General features: G+C 42.1%; 1 protein-coding gene across 1 annotated transcript; it reads right to left on the reverse strand.

Moving 5' to 3' along the window:
• Positions 1-539: 539 nt before the first annotated feature.
• On the reverse strand, positions 540-1647 carry LOC122916940 (ADP/ATP translocase 2-like). Its single transcript, XM_044264326.1, is given in 1 exon segment — positions 540-1647. A coding segment is annotated over 1 exon segment (897 nt). The 5' UTR covers positions 1602-1647; the 3' UTR covers positions 540-704.
• Between the last annotated feature and the right edge of the window lie 13880 nt (positions 1648-15527).

Genomic DNA, 15527 nt, shown 5'->3' on the forward strand with positions numbered 1-15527 from the left:
GAGACTTTATAGTTCATTGCTTTCCTGTTCATTTCAGACAAATGTGCTATAAATTAATTTCTTTTAAAAAGCAAGGAAAATTTATGCCTCCTCTTGTGATGGGATGTACCCTAGCATTCCCAGTTGTATTGAGCACATACTATATCCAAGTCCTAGAACAGGTTCTGAGAGGGATATAAATACATAGCCTAAAGCACATTTTCTTGTACCTTTAAAACAACTTGAACTAAAATCTGTATAGTAAAAGAGTGAATAGTAATCAAAAGAAGTATTCCATGGATATTACTAAGAAGCAAGCAATTATTCATTGACTGAGTTATTATTATTATTATTTTTGCCTGTAGAACTCCTCATAGAGACTTTGATATCATAATACACACTGAGAATCTTTAAGACATGAATAGTAAGCAAAGCTTTCTAGACTTCCATAGTCATGGAATTCTTTTTTTTTTTTATTTCAGATATTTTTTATTTCTTCAAATTTATCAGGAGTGACTGAAATAAAAAATATAATTGAGTCCCATCATTGTGGAAATGGCTTTAAGAGAAAACTGCTCAGGTATTATTGCTTCCCGTTTAACCAGTGAAAGTTGCCATCGATAAAGAGACAGCCAACAGTCTGTCAAGAATGCTTAGGATATGTTCTATCATACAACATGCCTGTTCCGGGGCGGGGGGGGAGGGGGAGAAGGCTTGGAAATAACTTATGTGAACTTCTTGATTTCATCATACAAGACGAGCACGAAAGCACCACCCATACCGCGGAGAACATTGGACCACGCCCCCTTGAAAAACGCTTTGGCGCCTTCATCGCGTGCGATCTTCCTCCAGCAATCCACTGTGCCTGTGTACATGATGTCAGTCCCTTTGCGCCCAGACTGCATCATCATTCGGCGGCGAACAGTGTCAAATGGATAGGAAGTCAACCCGGCAACCGTTGTGACAGACTGTGCGATCATCCAGCTGATGAAGATGTGAGTATTCTTGGGATCTGGAAGCATTCCCTTGGCGGTGTCATAGATACCGAAGTAGGCGGCTCAGTAGATGATAATACCCTGCACAGACACATTGAAGCCTTGGTACAGGCCCCTAATGCCATCAGATTTGTAGATCTTAACCAGGCAGTCACCGAGGCCTTTGAATTCCCTTTCAGCTCCGGCTTTGCCCACATCGGCTGCTAGGCGGGTACGGGCAAAATCAAGAGGATACACAAAGCACAAGGACGTGGCCCCAGCTGCACCACCAGATGCCAGATTCCCGGCAAAGTAGCGCCAAAACTGGGTTCTCTTGTCCACGCCACCCAGGAAGATCTGCTTGTATTTATCTTTGAAGGCGAAGTTGAGAGCCTGGGTGGGGAAGTATCTGATGACATTGGCCAGGTTACCGCACCAGAAGGACAGGACTCCCTGCTCCTTGGGGATACGAACAACGCAGTCTATAATGCCCTTGTATTGCTTATCCGCAGTGATTTGCTTGCTGGCATGCTGCACCTGCAGCAGCAGCTTGACCCGCTCGATGGGCGCTACCGCCGTCTTGGAGATGGCCGCGGCCACTCCACCCGCCAGGAAGTCCTTGGCGAAGGACACAGCGGCATCTGTCATGTTGAAAGGAATGAGATGGGCGACTGCGGGACTGCGGTAGGAACCGGCTGGGACTCCGGGACTCTGGAATTCTTTAATTTATTTTAATTTTGTCTTTATGACAATCTTAGGTATAGAAAAATAGATTGGGGGACGCCTGGGTGGCTCAGTTGGTTGGACGACTGCCTTCGGCTCAGGGCGTGATCCTGGAGTCCCGGGATCGAGTCCCGCATCGGGCTCCCAGCTCCATGGGGAGTCTGCTTCGCTCTCTGACCTTCTCCTCGCTCGTGCTCTCTCTCACTGTCTCTCTCTCTCAAATAAATAAATAAAATCTTTAAAAAAAAAAAAAAAAGAAAAATAGATTGGGGTCGTGGAAGGTGAATGCTAAAGTGAAGAAATCAGAACTATACCCTAAAAGCACTGGCATTTCTAGAAAGGAAAGTCATGATTCAAGTATTTCACGTTTTAGAAAGGGTGGGTCATTGGTGCGAATCAAGAGAATGTGTTTTTCCAAGTAGAATGAATAGGATCTAAACTAGACTGCAGTTAATTAGATTTGAGACTGTGATTTAGAGTCAGCAGGTAGTAGAATGCTCTTAACTGTGATTTTGGAAGTGAGAATGAGAGACCTAGCCAAGAAAGCTGTGGCTCAAGAAGGTTTTATTCAGGACAGGAAAGATGAGGGCGTGTTAGATGATCGCGAGGAAAACCACAACAGAGAGAGGACCGTGAATGGTCCTAGACAGAGAAAGGAGAACTGTGGGATCAAGCCCCTGGAAACAGTGGAAGGGAATAAGGAAGAGAACATAGATGGGGAAGGAACCAAGACTTGTATGTAACATAAAAGTATATAGTATAAAGCACAGTCTGCAGTTGTAATAGAAATTCTGTTTCTTCTCTCATCACCTTTTGTAGGAGACAATCTGCTAGGCATAGTCTGGTCAAATTTTCATGACAACTCTTTTAGTTCACAGAAGACAGAAAGGAATACAACTCTGATTTCATAATGCAGTCTTCTATGTGTACCAGCTAGATCCAGCAAATACTGTCTTTCTTCTTCATTGTCGTAGTTACATGTCATAGAAATGATGATCTGAAATGTGCAGACATGGGAACTTGCTCAAGGTCACATAGCTACTAAAAGGGTAGAACAGAAAAGTCACAAAATTCCAAATGATAATCTTGAGCAGATACTTCCTGCTTGAACATGGGTGATCCAGTAGGTAAGAAACACTTTGACATGGCCAGAGTTGGGGCTGCCTTCTGGGGGGACGGGATGGGGATAGGCAAATTAGATCCAAGCCTCACCCCCAAGCCAGCCTCCGGGCCAGTCTGGAAGATCCTGGAGCCTACAGCTTTATGTTGTTATGCTAGAACTTGCTGGGTTCCTCAGATAAGGATGGAGGAAATTGATCTGTCTTCTTCCATGACAGTATGTATTTGTATATGTGTGTATGTGCATATGTGTTTGTGTATTTAGGTACCTATAAATGTGCAAACATAGATATCTTCACGTATATATCTTTGTAGAGCAAGACACAAGCTTCCCAGTGAATAATATCCTTATCTCTTTCAGACAGGTACATAGCCCTTTGGTTGAGGGGAGAATTCCTTTGGGATCAAAAAAAGTAGTTCTTTCGAGGTTATCTCTTACAGATCTGGATACCGGGCCCTCAGTTTGTGTCTACAGTTGATGTTCTCCTGGCAATTCTCTTAAATTGGTCAGGGCCCAGTGACTTCCGGTGGTTGACTTTTCTTCACCTTTCTGTGTCTTTTTTACATCTTCCATCTTACCTGGAAGATTCTGCTCTAGTTCACCGCATTCTTTGGGTTACAATCTTCCAGTTTGTATCCCTGGAAGCCTCTTGGCATGAGGGGATGTGTGTATCTCCTCCATTTTCAGAGAGCAAAGGGCAGCAGAGATACTAATTTATCGTCTCCCTCTCTCTCTCTCTCCAATTCCATGAAGCCACCACCTACACCACTGCTAGGTGACTCCATGTTGGATCATGTCTTCTTCTTAAAGATTGTAGTACATGGCATAAACTTGGTGAGTTAGGATTTCTTCTTTGCTACCTTCCTCCCCAATTTAAGGCTTCTCATTTCTAACTGGGCCTTACACAAACTAGTTAAACCCTGGGGAACTCTGTATCTTCACATCTCTACCCTCCTTCCTTTTATTCTCTTTGATGTCCCCTTCCCTTACAGAAGGACTGCTATCGCTTTTTCTTATTGAGTCAGGATTTTCCTCAATTTTCACTTCTTTCTCACTTATTCAAACTACACGATTTTGCCATAATGGCACAGAGATGTCTAGAAATACTTGCTACAAATATCATGTGTAAAAACATGGGTTTATGAATGCCTAATATGTGAGGGTTGAAAATTACCAGTATTAATAAGGGACAGTTTGCCCCATCCAAATTAATTAAACAAAACACATACTACAGCAAAAAGCAGAGGAATAGGCTTGAGAAATATAAAACAATTTCCACATTTAGGGAGTCATAATCTTGCAGGGAAAGTAAGATTATTTAGACAATGGAAACATGAAAGGATATAAGGCAGTAAGGGGTCCATGAGAAAACAGCTGTGGGTATTGGCAGGTAAGAGCAGTCATATCTGGCTGAGACCACCAACAAGGACATCTAGAAGGATATGGCTTTGGAGGGGAGCCTGAAAGGACTGGTTATGGGCATGTACATCATAATTGGCAATAGTTACTACAAGACTTCCCTCCAAGTCCTGTAGAATAGGTCCAGAAAGAGAAGACATTCTACCGATGGCTAGCGTGGGGGATGTGGCCATTACTCTTTGGGTACAGAAGCACTGTAAAGGCATCAATGAGTGAAGGTCACCTGATATGGCTGAACTCAGAGCACAAGCTAAGCAAAGAGGCCAAATGCAACCAAAAACTTGCCAATGGACTGTGGAGGCCGGGAGGAACAGGAGAGAAATGGCCGTAGCCAGAATGAGGAAAGGGAGAAAGGGAAGGTTGTAGATGGACAGGGGGACTGCCACCCACCTTGGAGACAGAACATTACCACAGGATGGCTCAGGCGAAGCTTGGTACAGTGAGTGCCTAATACCGAAGGAGATGGAAGAAGGTACAGAGCACAAGGTAAATTCTGAGGTCAGGGCTTCAGATGGTTAGTTGACTGAGTGCTGGGAATAAGGCGCTGGTATTTTTCACTTCGGCCAGCCAATTGGAACTGCACCCGATGGCTATAAATACGCTGCCCTATGTTTTCCGCTGCCCCTTGGTCTTTATAAAGGAATAGAAAGGTCACCGATGGAAGATGCTAAACCCAAGCCACATCCAGCTGCGCCCAGCTGTGGATTCACCCCTGCAGGAGGCGCCGCAGCTACCCATGTCACTCGATTGGCGTGTTTCAGCTTTGACTCAAGCGCTTTGCAACACCCGCAGAAGCGGGGTTTGAAAGAAATGTATTCCGTTCTCCTTGCCTGCAGTTCTGGAGAGGAAGAAAAAAAAAAAAAAAAAGACAAAAACTCAGGAACACCTGAGTCAGCTCCAGTAGCTGGAAATGTAGCAGTTTAACACCAAATAAAGGCCTGTCCAATGGCTGGTGAATCAAATTAAATTCTGAACAAACAACTCTCCAGCCACATCTCAGTCAATTTTAGAATCAATGCAGGTGATTTATGGTTCCTTAGGGTTGTATTCTCTTTCCTGTGTGCTGGGATTTCCACACGTAGCTACCGCTTACAGCTAATGAACAGCACACATCAGTCCCAGGGCACCTGGACGGGAACGCATCACTTACTCTCATTCAGCGGCGTGGGCTCTTTGCGTGCAAAAGGGGCTCCTTAGCTGGGTCAGGAGCCTGAGTCCATGGGGTGGATGCCGTTAGTGCAAAGTGGTGATATTTTCCAGCCTTTTTCTCCCAGAAGCACCAGTGCTTTTTAATTTAATGGCTCTCTGGTGTGTGAGAATCCTTTGGGACAAATTTCCTTCTCCAGCCTCAGCCCACGGATTCGAACAGAAGCTGGGTAGCAACAGAGGAGAGCATTTGGCTTTCTTTGTTACTATTTGAGGAAAATGAGTCTTGAGTCTTTGTTTTCAAGGGGGTGAAATAATACCTTTGTGTTTATCCCAGAGCCTGCCACATAACAAGAGCTCCATTGATATTTGTGGGACAAATGACAGGTAGAAGCCCACATACAGTGTTCGTCTCTCCTAACAAGTATTTGGTAATTCTCTGAAGATTATCCACTAACTGCGTGTGAGACAGAAGAGATTCTGGGAAAGCGGATGGTTTTTTAATGCTTGACTGTGTGCCAGGCCCTGTTTCTCACTCCTTCATTTCACTCATTGCTCACAGTAATCTTTTTAGGTTAGCACTCTTGTCATGCCCATTTTACAGATGAGGAAGCTGAGCCCTAGAGGGACTAAAATGATTTGCCTGAGGTCACACAGTGAGTGCTGCGGCTGGGATTTTGAACCCAGGCTGTCAGTTGGCCTCTGGAGATCCTACAGTTTTGTTTTGTTTTGTTTGTTTGTTTTGTTTTGATAGAACATTTTACTAAACACACAGCATCTTCTGGCAAAAAAGACAAGATACAGGAAAAGTTGGTGGAATAAAGCAGTTGGTTGCTGTTATAGAAACAAACATTTTTGTTTGTTTTCATCCTGGAAAAGGATGAAAAGTAAGCGTGATTTGCTGATTCTGTTTTATTGCCCTCACAACTAGACCCACAGCCAGCATTAGCTCCAAAATAAAAGGAAACCAGGCTGGGAATGAAATAAAACTATCCACAACCAATATCCCCACCTGCTGAGTGTCACTTAGCTGCACCCAATGAAAAGTCACCTCCTCCCAGTGGTGAATTGCTCGTGTTCACTCGTTAAATACATAATTTCATTTCTCCTTTTTTTCTTTTTTTAAAAAAGATTTTATTTATTTGAGAGAGAGAGAGAGAGAGAGAGCAAGAGTTGGGGGAGGAGCAAAGGGAGAGGGACAAGCAGACTCTGAACCCAGCACAGAGCCCAACGCAGGGCCCAATCCCACAACCCCAAGATCATGACCTGAGCCCAACCCATGAGCAGACTGCTTAACTGAACTGCCCAGGCGCCCCTTTTTCTTTCTTGGAGGTAGTTTACGAATTCAACTGAGGCCCTCCATCTCACCACGAAGGAACAGGGAACTCTCGCAGGCCTCTTCCATTGGCATGGTAGAGTTTTTCCCCCAAAGCAGGGAAAAAACTAGCTTTACTTCAAAATGACAAGCAAAACAAAGACACAATATTTGCAGCCTCTTGAGTTCTCAGCTTTCCTAGCACTTAGCAAGGCAGACAGGAATTCACAGTTGGTTTCGGACCAAAGAAAGCGGAGGGTGACTATGAGGCAGGGAGAAGTGGTGGGGGGAGGGGGGAGGAACAGCTTTCTAGGCTGTTCTTGAGGCATATCTTATCATTTTGAAGACAGACGCTGAAAAAAGGAGAAAAGCAAGGCAGAGCCTGTGAATTGGCGTAGTGGGTGGGGCCCTCCCCTGGGAAGGGAACCGCTTTGCACATGCGCAGGGGAGAAGGATTCTAGCTGAGACAGAGATGCTACCTCGTGTCTGTGGGAGGTAAGTTAGCCTTCCAGAGCAATAGAATAATGAGAACACTGAAAAAGTAATTTTCTAAATGAAACCGTAGTTCCCTGGGAAAATACAGCCCCTACACTTGGAAGGAAATTAAACATCTCTCCATTAGCTCTTGGGATGCAGGGTTTCATTTGCTTCCTCAAAACAAACAAACAAACAAAAATACCACGCAGTGGAATCCAACTAATAGCGCTTGCATTCTCTAATAGTCTGTCTTTCTCTAAAAGAGACTGAGTTCCACACAAAATTGAGTTAACGTTCCCACTGAAATTGAACTTAGCACAAGTAGTCGACAAACAAAATAACAGACAAAACATTTGGAATCTGTTTTCCAACCCAAACTACAATTTGAGGATCCAGATTTCATAAGGGAAAGGGAGCTGCCCACTTGGAAATTTGATTTAAAAATTAGTTTCTAGAAAAGTATTAAGTAGCCCCAGTACCTCCTGGGAGAACAAGAGGCTTTTAAAAATCTTAAACTGCATTGTAGAAATTTTTATGAATGAGCAACACATGGATTAAATTACTCATATTTGAAAAAAAAAAATCCAATGACAAAGCATACTTGGCAGTTTTATTGCGCCTGAGTTCTTTGGAAAACAGTCGGGCGATACCTTTGAAATCCCTAGCGGAGCCTAGTGTACGGGACCATCTTTAAAAAATGAAATCGAGCCATTCACAGAAAAAGGGCTGTTTCTCCAGGTAAGGTAGCTAAGCTGATTTTCATAAATTCTGAGGGATTTCACAGAGGAGGGGGCCCATGGCAGTGATGATCATATACGTGACCTTGGGGAAACCCAGGGCAGAAACCAGTGGAGGCAATGTTGATTTTCCTCTTAGTACCAGTTTGGCAGATAGGTTTAAACTAGACTGTTCACTCTGTTCCCTAATTTTGCAACACAGTCATTGTCAATGTTGAATGAGACTGGTTTTCTGAAAAATTATCTGTGGTCAATTTATTGTATACATTATGATTCCTGTGGCTATCTTTCATTCCATACACGAAGTTGTGGGGAAACCTCTTTAACTCTGTTTAAAAATCTTGTTGCAGTTTAAAAATAGTCTGCTCTAAAAATAGTCTAAACATTTATTGAGTACTGAATGAGCAAATGAGTGAAGGTACCCAAAGGAAATAAGAAGGTCCCTGGTTGAATTTTATTAAGTCGAGAAAGGGAGAAAAGTCATGGGTCTTTCACTACCCTAATCTGGTGCACTGTACCAACACATCGAATGTCAAATATAGACATGAACATTTTCCAAGACTATCTTGGGCAAATCCGATAAAGGCTTAGATTTTTAAATCTTTAGGCCCTTTTTATCAATAAGGGACAGTGGCAGGACCTCATCCCAGGTCTTCTGATCTTAAGGGCCGTGCTTGCTCTTCTAGAATAAATTCCTTCGATCTCTTAAAAATCCTAGGCTCCTGGACCGGCATGAGTATTGAACTAGGATTTATAAAGTGGGGACCCATCACAGGTTTCAGTTTTCAAATTCAGCTATCCAAGCGCTCTTTTAAATAACTCAGATGAAAATGCCTTAAATTTTATTTTGCTTATACGCCATTTGCTCTATGCCTTATACACTTATACACCCACAATTGTATGCATTATACATTTATATACACATAATACTAAACAGGGTTGTCAACACAAAACACGCACATTATTCTTTGTGGGTGGCTTAAGGGATGTCCAAGGGTACTTTTGCCCACTCTCCTGTGCCTTCTATCCAAATTTGGGCACTAAATCCCATGCCAGGTAAGATTCCATTTACTATGATGTCTCTGGATCAGAGAGCTTTATGTCAATTATAATAAAACACACCATTTTGGGCAGTCACGCTCCATTTGCCCAACCCCACTTCTTGCCTTTAACGTAACCGAAAAGTTCATGTTGGAAGGTGAGCAGGTGCTAAGGGAAAAGATGTGTGGATGCATTTTGAGTAAAAGTGCAGGGCAGTTGGTTCCTCCAGGGAAGTCCATCATGGCAGACTCACCTGGCCAAGAAAATGACTGTTTTAAGAGATGTTCTGTCTCCCTCCACTCCTGAATCATCACTATGGTTCTGTATTCCTCGGAGACAGACCATGATCAAGGTGGAGATTCTGAGATAATTCCAGAGTGAAGGCTTCCCTTCTTCTCTTGTGAGAAAACTTAGTAATTAAGAAAATTGCTTTAAATTCATGCAAAGAACAATTCCAGAGAACATAATGTCAATGTTAAGTGTGGAATAATGGTTTCTGGCGCCCATGGTCACTCCTGCTGTTTCTCTGAGTAGACTTTACTTTCTTTCTGGCTTGGCCCCTCAGCTATTTTGTTTAACTAACTCCTCATCATCCTTCGAAGCTCAGTTTAAACACCACCTTGGGAAGCCCTTCCCAGCTGGTCTGGTGCAGACGCTTCTTCTCCAGGCTCCTGTGGTAACACCGGGCATGACTCTCTGGTAGGATTTACTTGTTCTGTAATAGCAGATTTATTTGTCCATAAAGGCCAGAAATAGACCCCTTGAGGGCAAGAATCACATCATTTCATTCTGAATGCCGAGTTCCTGGCCCAGTGTCTGGCCCATCATAGATCTTCAAAAAATGTTTATTGAGCTGTGAATAAATGCGAGGTTCACATCGTTCTGCTGAATCCCCAACCCCGATTATCCATGGAAACCCAGAAGCATTGCTCTTTGCTCTTTCTCATGATGCTTCAAAATGGGTCCTGCCTTTGGAAAAAAGAAAAACAATCACATCCCCCAACGCAGTGAAATATGTGAATATAATTTGGAACTTGGAACTCAGAGTTTCAGCGGCAGGAAGACATTCGTGGGAAAACAAAAACCAACCCAATAACCGGATCACCTTAGCAAACTTGTTTGAGAACCTATTTTCTCAGCTTTGTTTGCAAGTTTATGGATTTGTACGTAATTGCAGACTTCCGTGGTTACCACTTAAGGGGAGACAGGATTGTTTATTAGGCATCCTCCGTGTCCTAGGCACAGTGATAGATGATGTACATGCCAGCACAGTAAACACCTCTAGTGACTGGAATGTGCTCGAATTGCTTTCTAGGTCTTACAAGCAGTGTGGCCCAGGGAAAGTGAGGCAACAGTGTAATTAAGTGGCAGAGACACTTGAACAGACATCTGTTCGACTAAGGCTGTTAAAACTTAAAAGTTTAAATTACATGGAAATTGATTAAAAATAAAAGTCACAAAAGTCATTTCATTTGGTCAAATTTCTGGCAGTGGATTTATTGGGGTGTGTGAAATTCGTATTTTTTTTAAGAGCTGTGGCTGAACTACTTTCCAGAAGGATCGGAAGAATGAATTCAGCCTGCATATTTCTCGAAGGACGAATTCATGTTTTATCTCCCTAATCTCAGAAGCTAGTACAGTGCTGGGCACACAATTGCTTCTTCACGGACATCTGTCGAATGAATGACTGAAGAAATGGACCCCGCCACTAGTATTGTAGATTTCCTTTGAAATCCACATAATGTAATGCCTGAAAAGTATATAAACCTACGAACGGCAGATAGGTTTCTTATCCTCGAATGCAAGAAAAAAGATGACCCTTGCAAAGCAGATCGACTCTGTGGGGAAAGTAGCTGATCTCTGTACTTTTGCAAGCAACACAAAACCTTCTTCCCCATTTCAGATCTAAGAATTTAGCAAATCATTTTCCAAAATATGTGATCTGAATCAATCCCAGTCTGCCTGGGGGCCCAGACTCAGTGTACTGCTGCAGTTAGACACACAATCCTGTAAGTAAAAGTCATTATGGTGTAGTCCCGGGCTTTATTTGAATTGTTCAAATGGAATCTAATAACTCTTCTGAAGATGCTCCCCTTTCTCTCTTGTCCAATTTTCTTCTGTCTTTGGCTCCTCTCATCCCCACCTGTCTCTACATCTTCATTCTTGGACTTCACCCAAAGTTCTATTTGAGTCTTTAAACCTAGGCCTCTTTTCATTTCCCTTTTGGAGTTTCAGTGGTCTTACCTCTCCTGAAGTAGCCTCTTGGCTTTCATGACCCCAGATCCTTTCTCCTCACCTTTGGAAATTTCTTTCTTTTTCTTTTTCTCCTTCTTTCTCTTTCTTTTCCTCCCTCTTTCTCTTTCTTTTTCTTTTCTTTTCTTCTTCCCTCTCTCTTTTTTGCTTTAAAAGAAGTGCTTAACTTCATCATATATAGTTCTTTCTTTTTCTTTTTCTTTTCTTTTCTTTTTTCTTTTTCTTTCTTTTTTTTTTTTTGGAAAGAGAGAGAATGAGAGCGTATATGCCAGTGGGGTGGGGCAGAGAGAGAGGGAGAATCTCAAGCAGGCTCCATGCTGAGGACCCTACATGGGACTCAATTTCATGACCCTCAGATCATGACCTGAGCCTAAATCAGGAGTCAGCCGCCTAACTGACTGAGCCACCCAAAAAATAAATAAATAAATAAATAAATATATTTTTTCTTTTAAAGCTGAAATATAGGTATTGTTTAGAATCAGTTTATTGACCTGAAACATTGCTTCTCAAATTACGCTACAATTATCCTGTGGCCTCGTCAAGTTTTGCCACTTTCTCTGTAGGATGCTTTCTTAACTATCCTTCCTACTCTCCATTCCGCCAGCTCCAGCCCTCACCCGTATCATAGTTTTCATGAAGGCTTTGACAGAAACATGTCCATCAATGGAGCCATTCTCTAATTTCTGCCCTCTGCTTTCTGCCCCTGTGTTTTCTTACTGACAGCTCCTTCTCTTCACTTCAGACACCTTCATCTGTCAAAACAAGGAAGGTTCGAATAGAATTTACCTTATGAGGTTAAACTGAAATTCATGTTTAGATACATCTCTCAAATATTTGTCTTTAAAACTCTCTGACACATTTGTGGAATTAAATCTCTTGAGTGTATTTGAAGTGGAATGAGGTTATTGTCTGTTGTTCGTTCATACCATTTGTTCCAATCATAGAACTATTCACCCTGATTCAAATTCAGTTTTACTTTTATGACCTTTAAAGAGTTAGGTGACATTATAGCTTTGGCAACTTACACAAATACGCACATAAACACACACACACACACACACGCATATATACACATATATGTATGTGTGTGTGTATATATATATATATATATATATACGTGTGTGTGTGTGGAGATATATATATATATATATCAAAGTAAGTTAAACCTTTACAGGGTTTTTGTGTGTGTGTGTGCTTTTAGGAAAAAAAAACAATTCTCATAATCCACTGTTTTGTTATTTTAATTCTTCAAAATATTAAGAAAATTTGACTGTTTAGAGTTACTGGCATACTTGCTTTGTGGCTTTAATTTGCAATGTTATTAGTAGATGTATTATTTTTTAATTAAGAAAAGTAAGAATATGATTAGTTTGGGAAACAGTGTTGCATATTTAAGAAAACCTAGGGTTGTTTTTTTTTTACCTTTAAAAATTTCTTTTATTAGATTAATAGAAATTGTGCTGGTAGGGTTTTTAAGTCTGCCCTGCAGCATTTGAAGTAGTTTCAGCTCTATCAGATTTGAAATGTGTATCCTTTAGGGTTCAATCTGAAAAGCAGATCCAGTAGGAGGTGTGTGTGTGCATGTGTGTGTGTGTGTGTGCATGTGTGGTTTATCACAAGGAAAGTGGCTTGTGCAATTGTGGGGGCGGGTTGAGCAAATCCCAAGTCTGTAAGGCAGGTCGTTAGGGGAGAAGATCCTGACCTGATAGGTTCTAGCTCCATCAACATGGGCCAAATCTGTCCAGACAAGGAATTTCTTTTTCTTCCTCCTATGAAAGCTTCACCCATACTTTTAAGACCTTTTCACTGACAAAGTCAGGTTCACCTTTGCTTACACTGAACTGAGTAAGGGTGCTAATTATATCTGCAAAATCCTTTCACAGCAACACCTAGACTAATGTTTGGCTAATTAACTGGAAGACTATAGCCTAGTCAACGCCACATCGAAAAGTATCACAAAAAATGTTAAAGCTATTTTAAATTAATTTATGAATGGGTTGTACCCTTTGGTGGGGTTTAATCTACTGAATTTATCATGAAACATAAAGTAAAAGTCTGCACTACATTTTTCTTTTAAGGTAGAATCACTAGGGTTCCCCCCCCCCTTTTAAAGAATTACTAGTATTTTTAAATAGATGGACACAATTTATAAAATGAGCCTAAAGACATGAGAAAACCAAGGTTTTCATATTTATGATTGTGATTCGTAGATAAGATTGTGGGGTTATAGTCAACCAAATAGTTGCAAATGGTCTTTTCTGTGCACAAGGCTTTCCATATTTGTAAAAAAAGTAAACCCTCAATAGATTGAGACTGGCAGAGTAGAATTACATACACCACGGGGGTCCTCAGTCCTGACACATAGTATGGGAATTACAGAAAATGGAACTCAAGCCATTATGGAGTGATATTTGAGAACTTTCAAATATATTGGTATCAGTGTTTGATAATGATAATGATGAACACCCTTTCAATCTCATGATCTGTGTGATCCAGCGTCTGAGCTGGATCATGGCAAAAATGACAGTAATACCCAGCAATCAAGAGAAATTTCAAAATAACTTGAGGGTTTTGCTTGCATTTCTTGATGCAAGAGTGAATCACAGGAATACTTCTAAAAGAATGCCTCTTTTGTGTGTTGTCTAACTCCCTTTCATAGCACTTCTGTGATTTCCCCCTGCAAATTCCCACCCCTGTCCCCATTCTCAGCCCTAGTCTTGTTTTTCTTGCCTTCTTTCTCTTTCTGCATGAGAAAGCTCCAAATAGCTGTTCTACCCAAGGAGGACCCTTGCTAGAGGACAAGGGAGACCTCAATACTTAGGAGGAACAGAGGGAGAGACGGGCGACATTCACACACCCATTGGTTTACCATTGTGTGTTCTTTAGGACAGTGATCATTCAGCGTGAGTTTCGGGGACATGGGGTCCCACTGATAACAGTACGGATGCTGGAAAACTTAAGGCCAGAGAAAAAAAGCCAAAATGTGTTCAGTTATGTAATAGTAACGCCAATTACACTTAATGATGTAAACTATTTACTGTTTATGCCTAATTACTCCAAAGCACAGTCATGATTATGTACCCCATTAACTATGTATGTCAAGTTAACCTGCTGGTAAATTCCGTCTATTAGGAAAGTTCTGCTAAGATTACTGCTTCTTTTACTCAGTAGCCTGCATGTGCATGGGATCATTTGCTTATAAATTAGGAAAACTTGGTGGGGGGGAGCTTATCACACCTCTAAACTTCTGCAAGATTAACCATGGCTCGCCAGCTTTTGGCCTCTCTTCCTTTCCAACTGTTACATCCATTTAAATAAGAATAATCAAAACCTCCTAGAGCCTTCTCTCATCTCACAAAAGCTCCTCAATCTTACTCCTTAGGCTTTTGACTTCTTGTTACACCAAAGCTATATTTTTCTTTAAACCGCGAATCTATGCGAGGTATCAGGAGTTTTGCTCTATTATCTCGACAGGTGTCCTTTTTCCCCCTTCTTTCAAATTCTTTGTCTCATTTGGATTCTTCAGTGTACTCTCTCTCTGGTTTAGTTCCTGGGCTAGTCCTCAAGGATGAACAGCAGAAGAAACAGAGAATCCAGGGGCCCAGTCTGGGGTTCACCATTGACAATGGGATAAATAAACTACTCTCCAAGGTAGGATGGGGTGCCCTTTAGGGACCAGCTTTTATGGAATCATGACAGAGCCAAGAGCTTTTGCTCCCATTGTGTGCAGGAGCACGTATGGCCTCTCCTTAAATCAAGCCCTGCTTTGAACTGCAGGACCTCCTTTTATAAACAGGAAGTGTCTGGACCAACCTACTTGTAACAGAGCCCATGTTCTGGAAAATAGAAACCTCGGGCTATTGTTCTTTCTTGTATTTTTTTTATTGTTGTTGTTGTTGTTTTGTCATGGGTATTTTCAGACCTTTGACCCCAGCCCTGGCAAGGAGACTAGGACAGGATAGGTCCTGGCAAGGTGCTGGCAGCCAAGTCATGCTGGGGCCGGGTACAAAGGCTGGGTTTAGGGCAGGGGCATTGTAGGTCATATCTAAGAGGCAAAAAATGGCTGAAAATGGGAGGCAGGGGACAGGGTGAGGAATCTTGGGTACTCCCATACAGCTCTGGGACACCACTGTCTCTCATGGGGACTCTAACATAGCTGTCACCCTACTTCCGCCCCGAGATCTTCAGAGCCTTCTCCCAGAGCACAGCAGTCAGAGGGGGTGCTTTTAAAAGCACCAATCAGATCATGGTTTCCCACACCTAAAACCTTACAATGGGGGCACCTGGGTGGCTCAGTGGGTTAAGCCTCTGCCTTCAGCTCAGGTCATGATCTCAGGGTCCTG

Source organism: Neovison vison, chromosome 9, assembly GCF_020171115.1.
Source record: "Neovison vison isolate M4711 chromosome 9, ASM_NN_V1, whole genome shotgun sequence".
NCBI lineage: Eukaryota > Metazoa > Chordata > Mammalia > Carnivora > Mustelidae > Neogale > Neogale vison.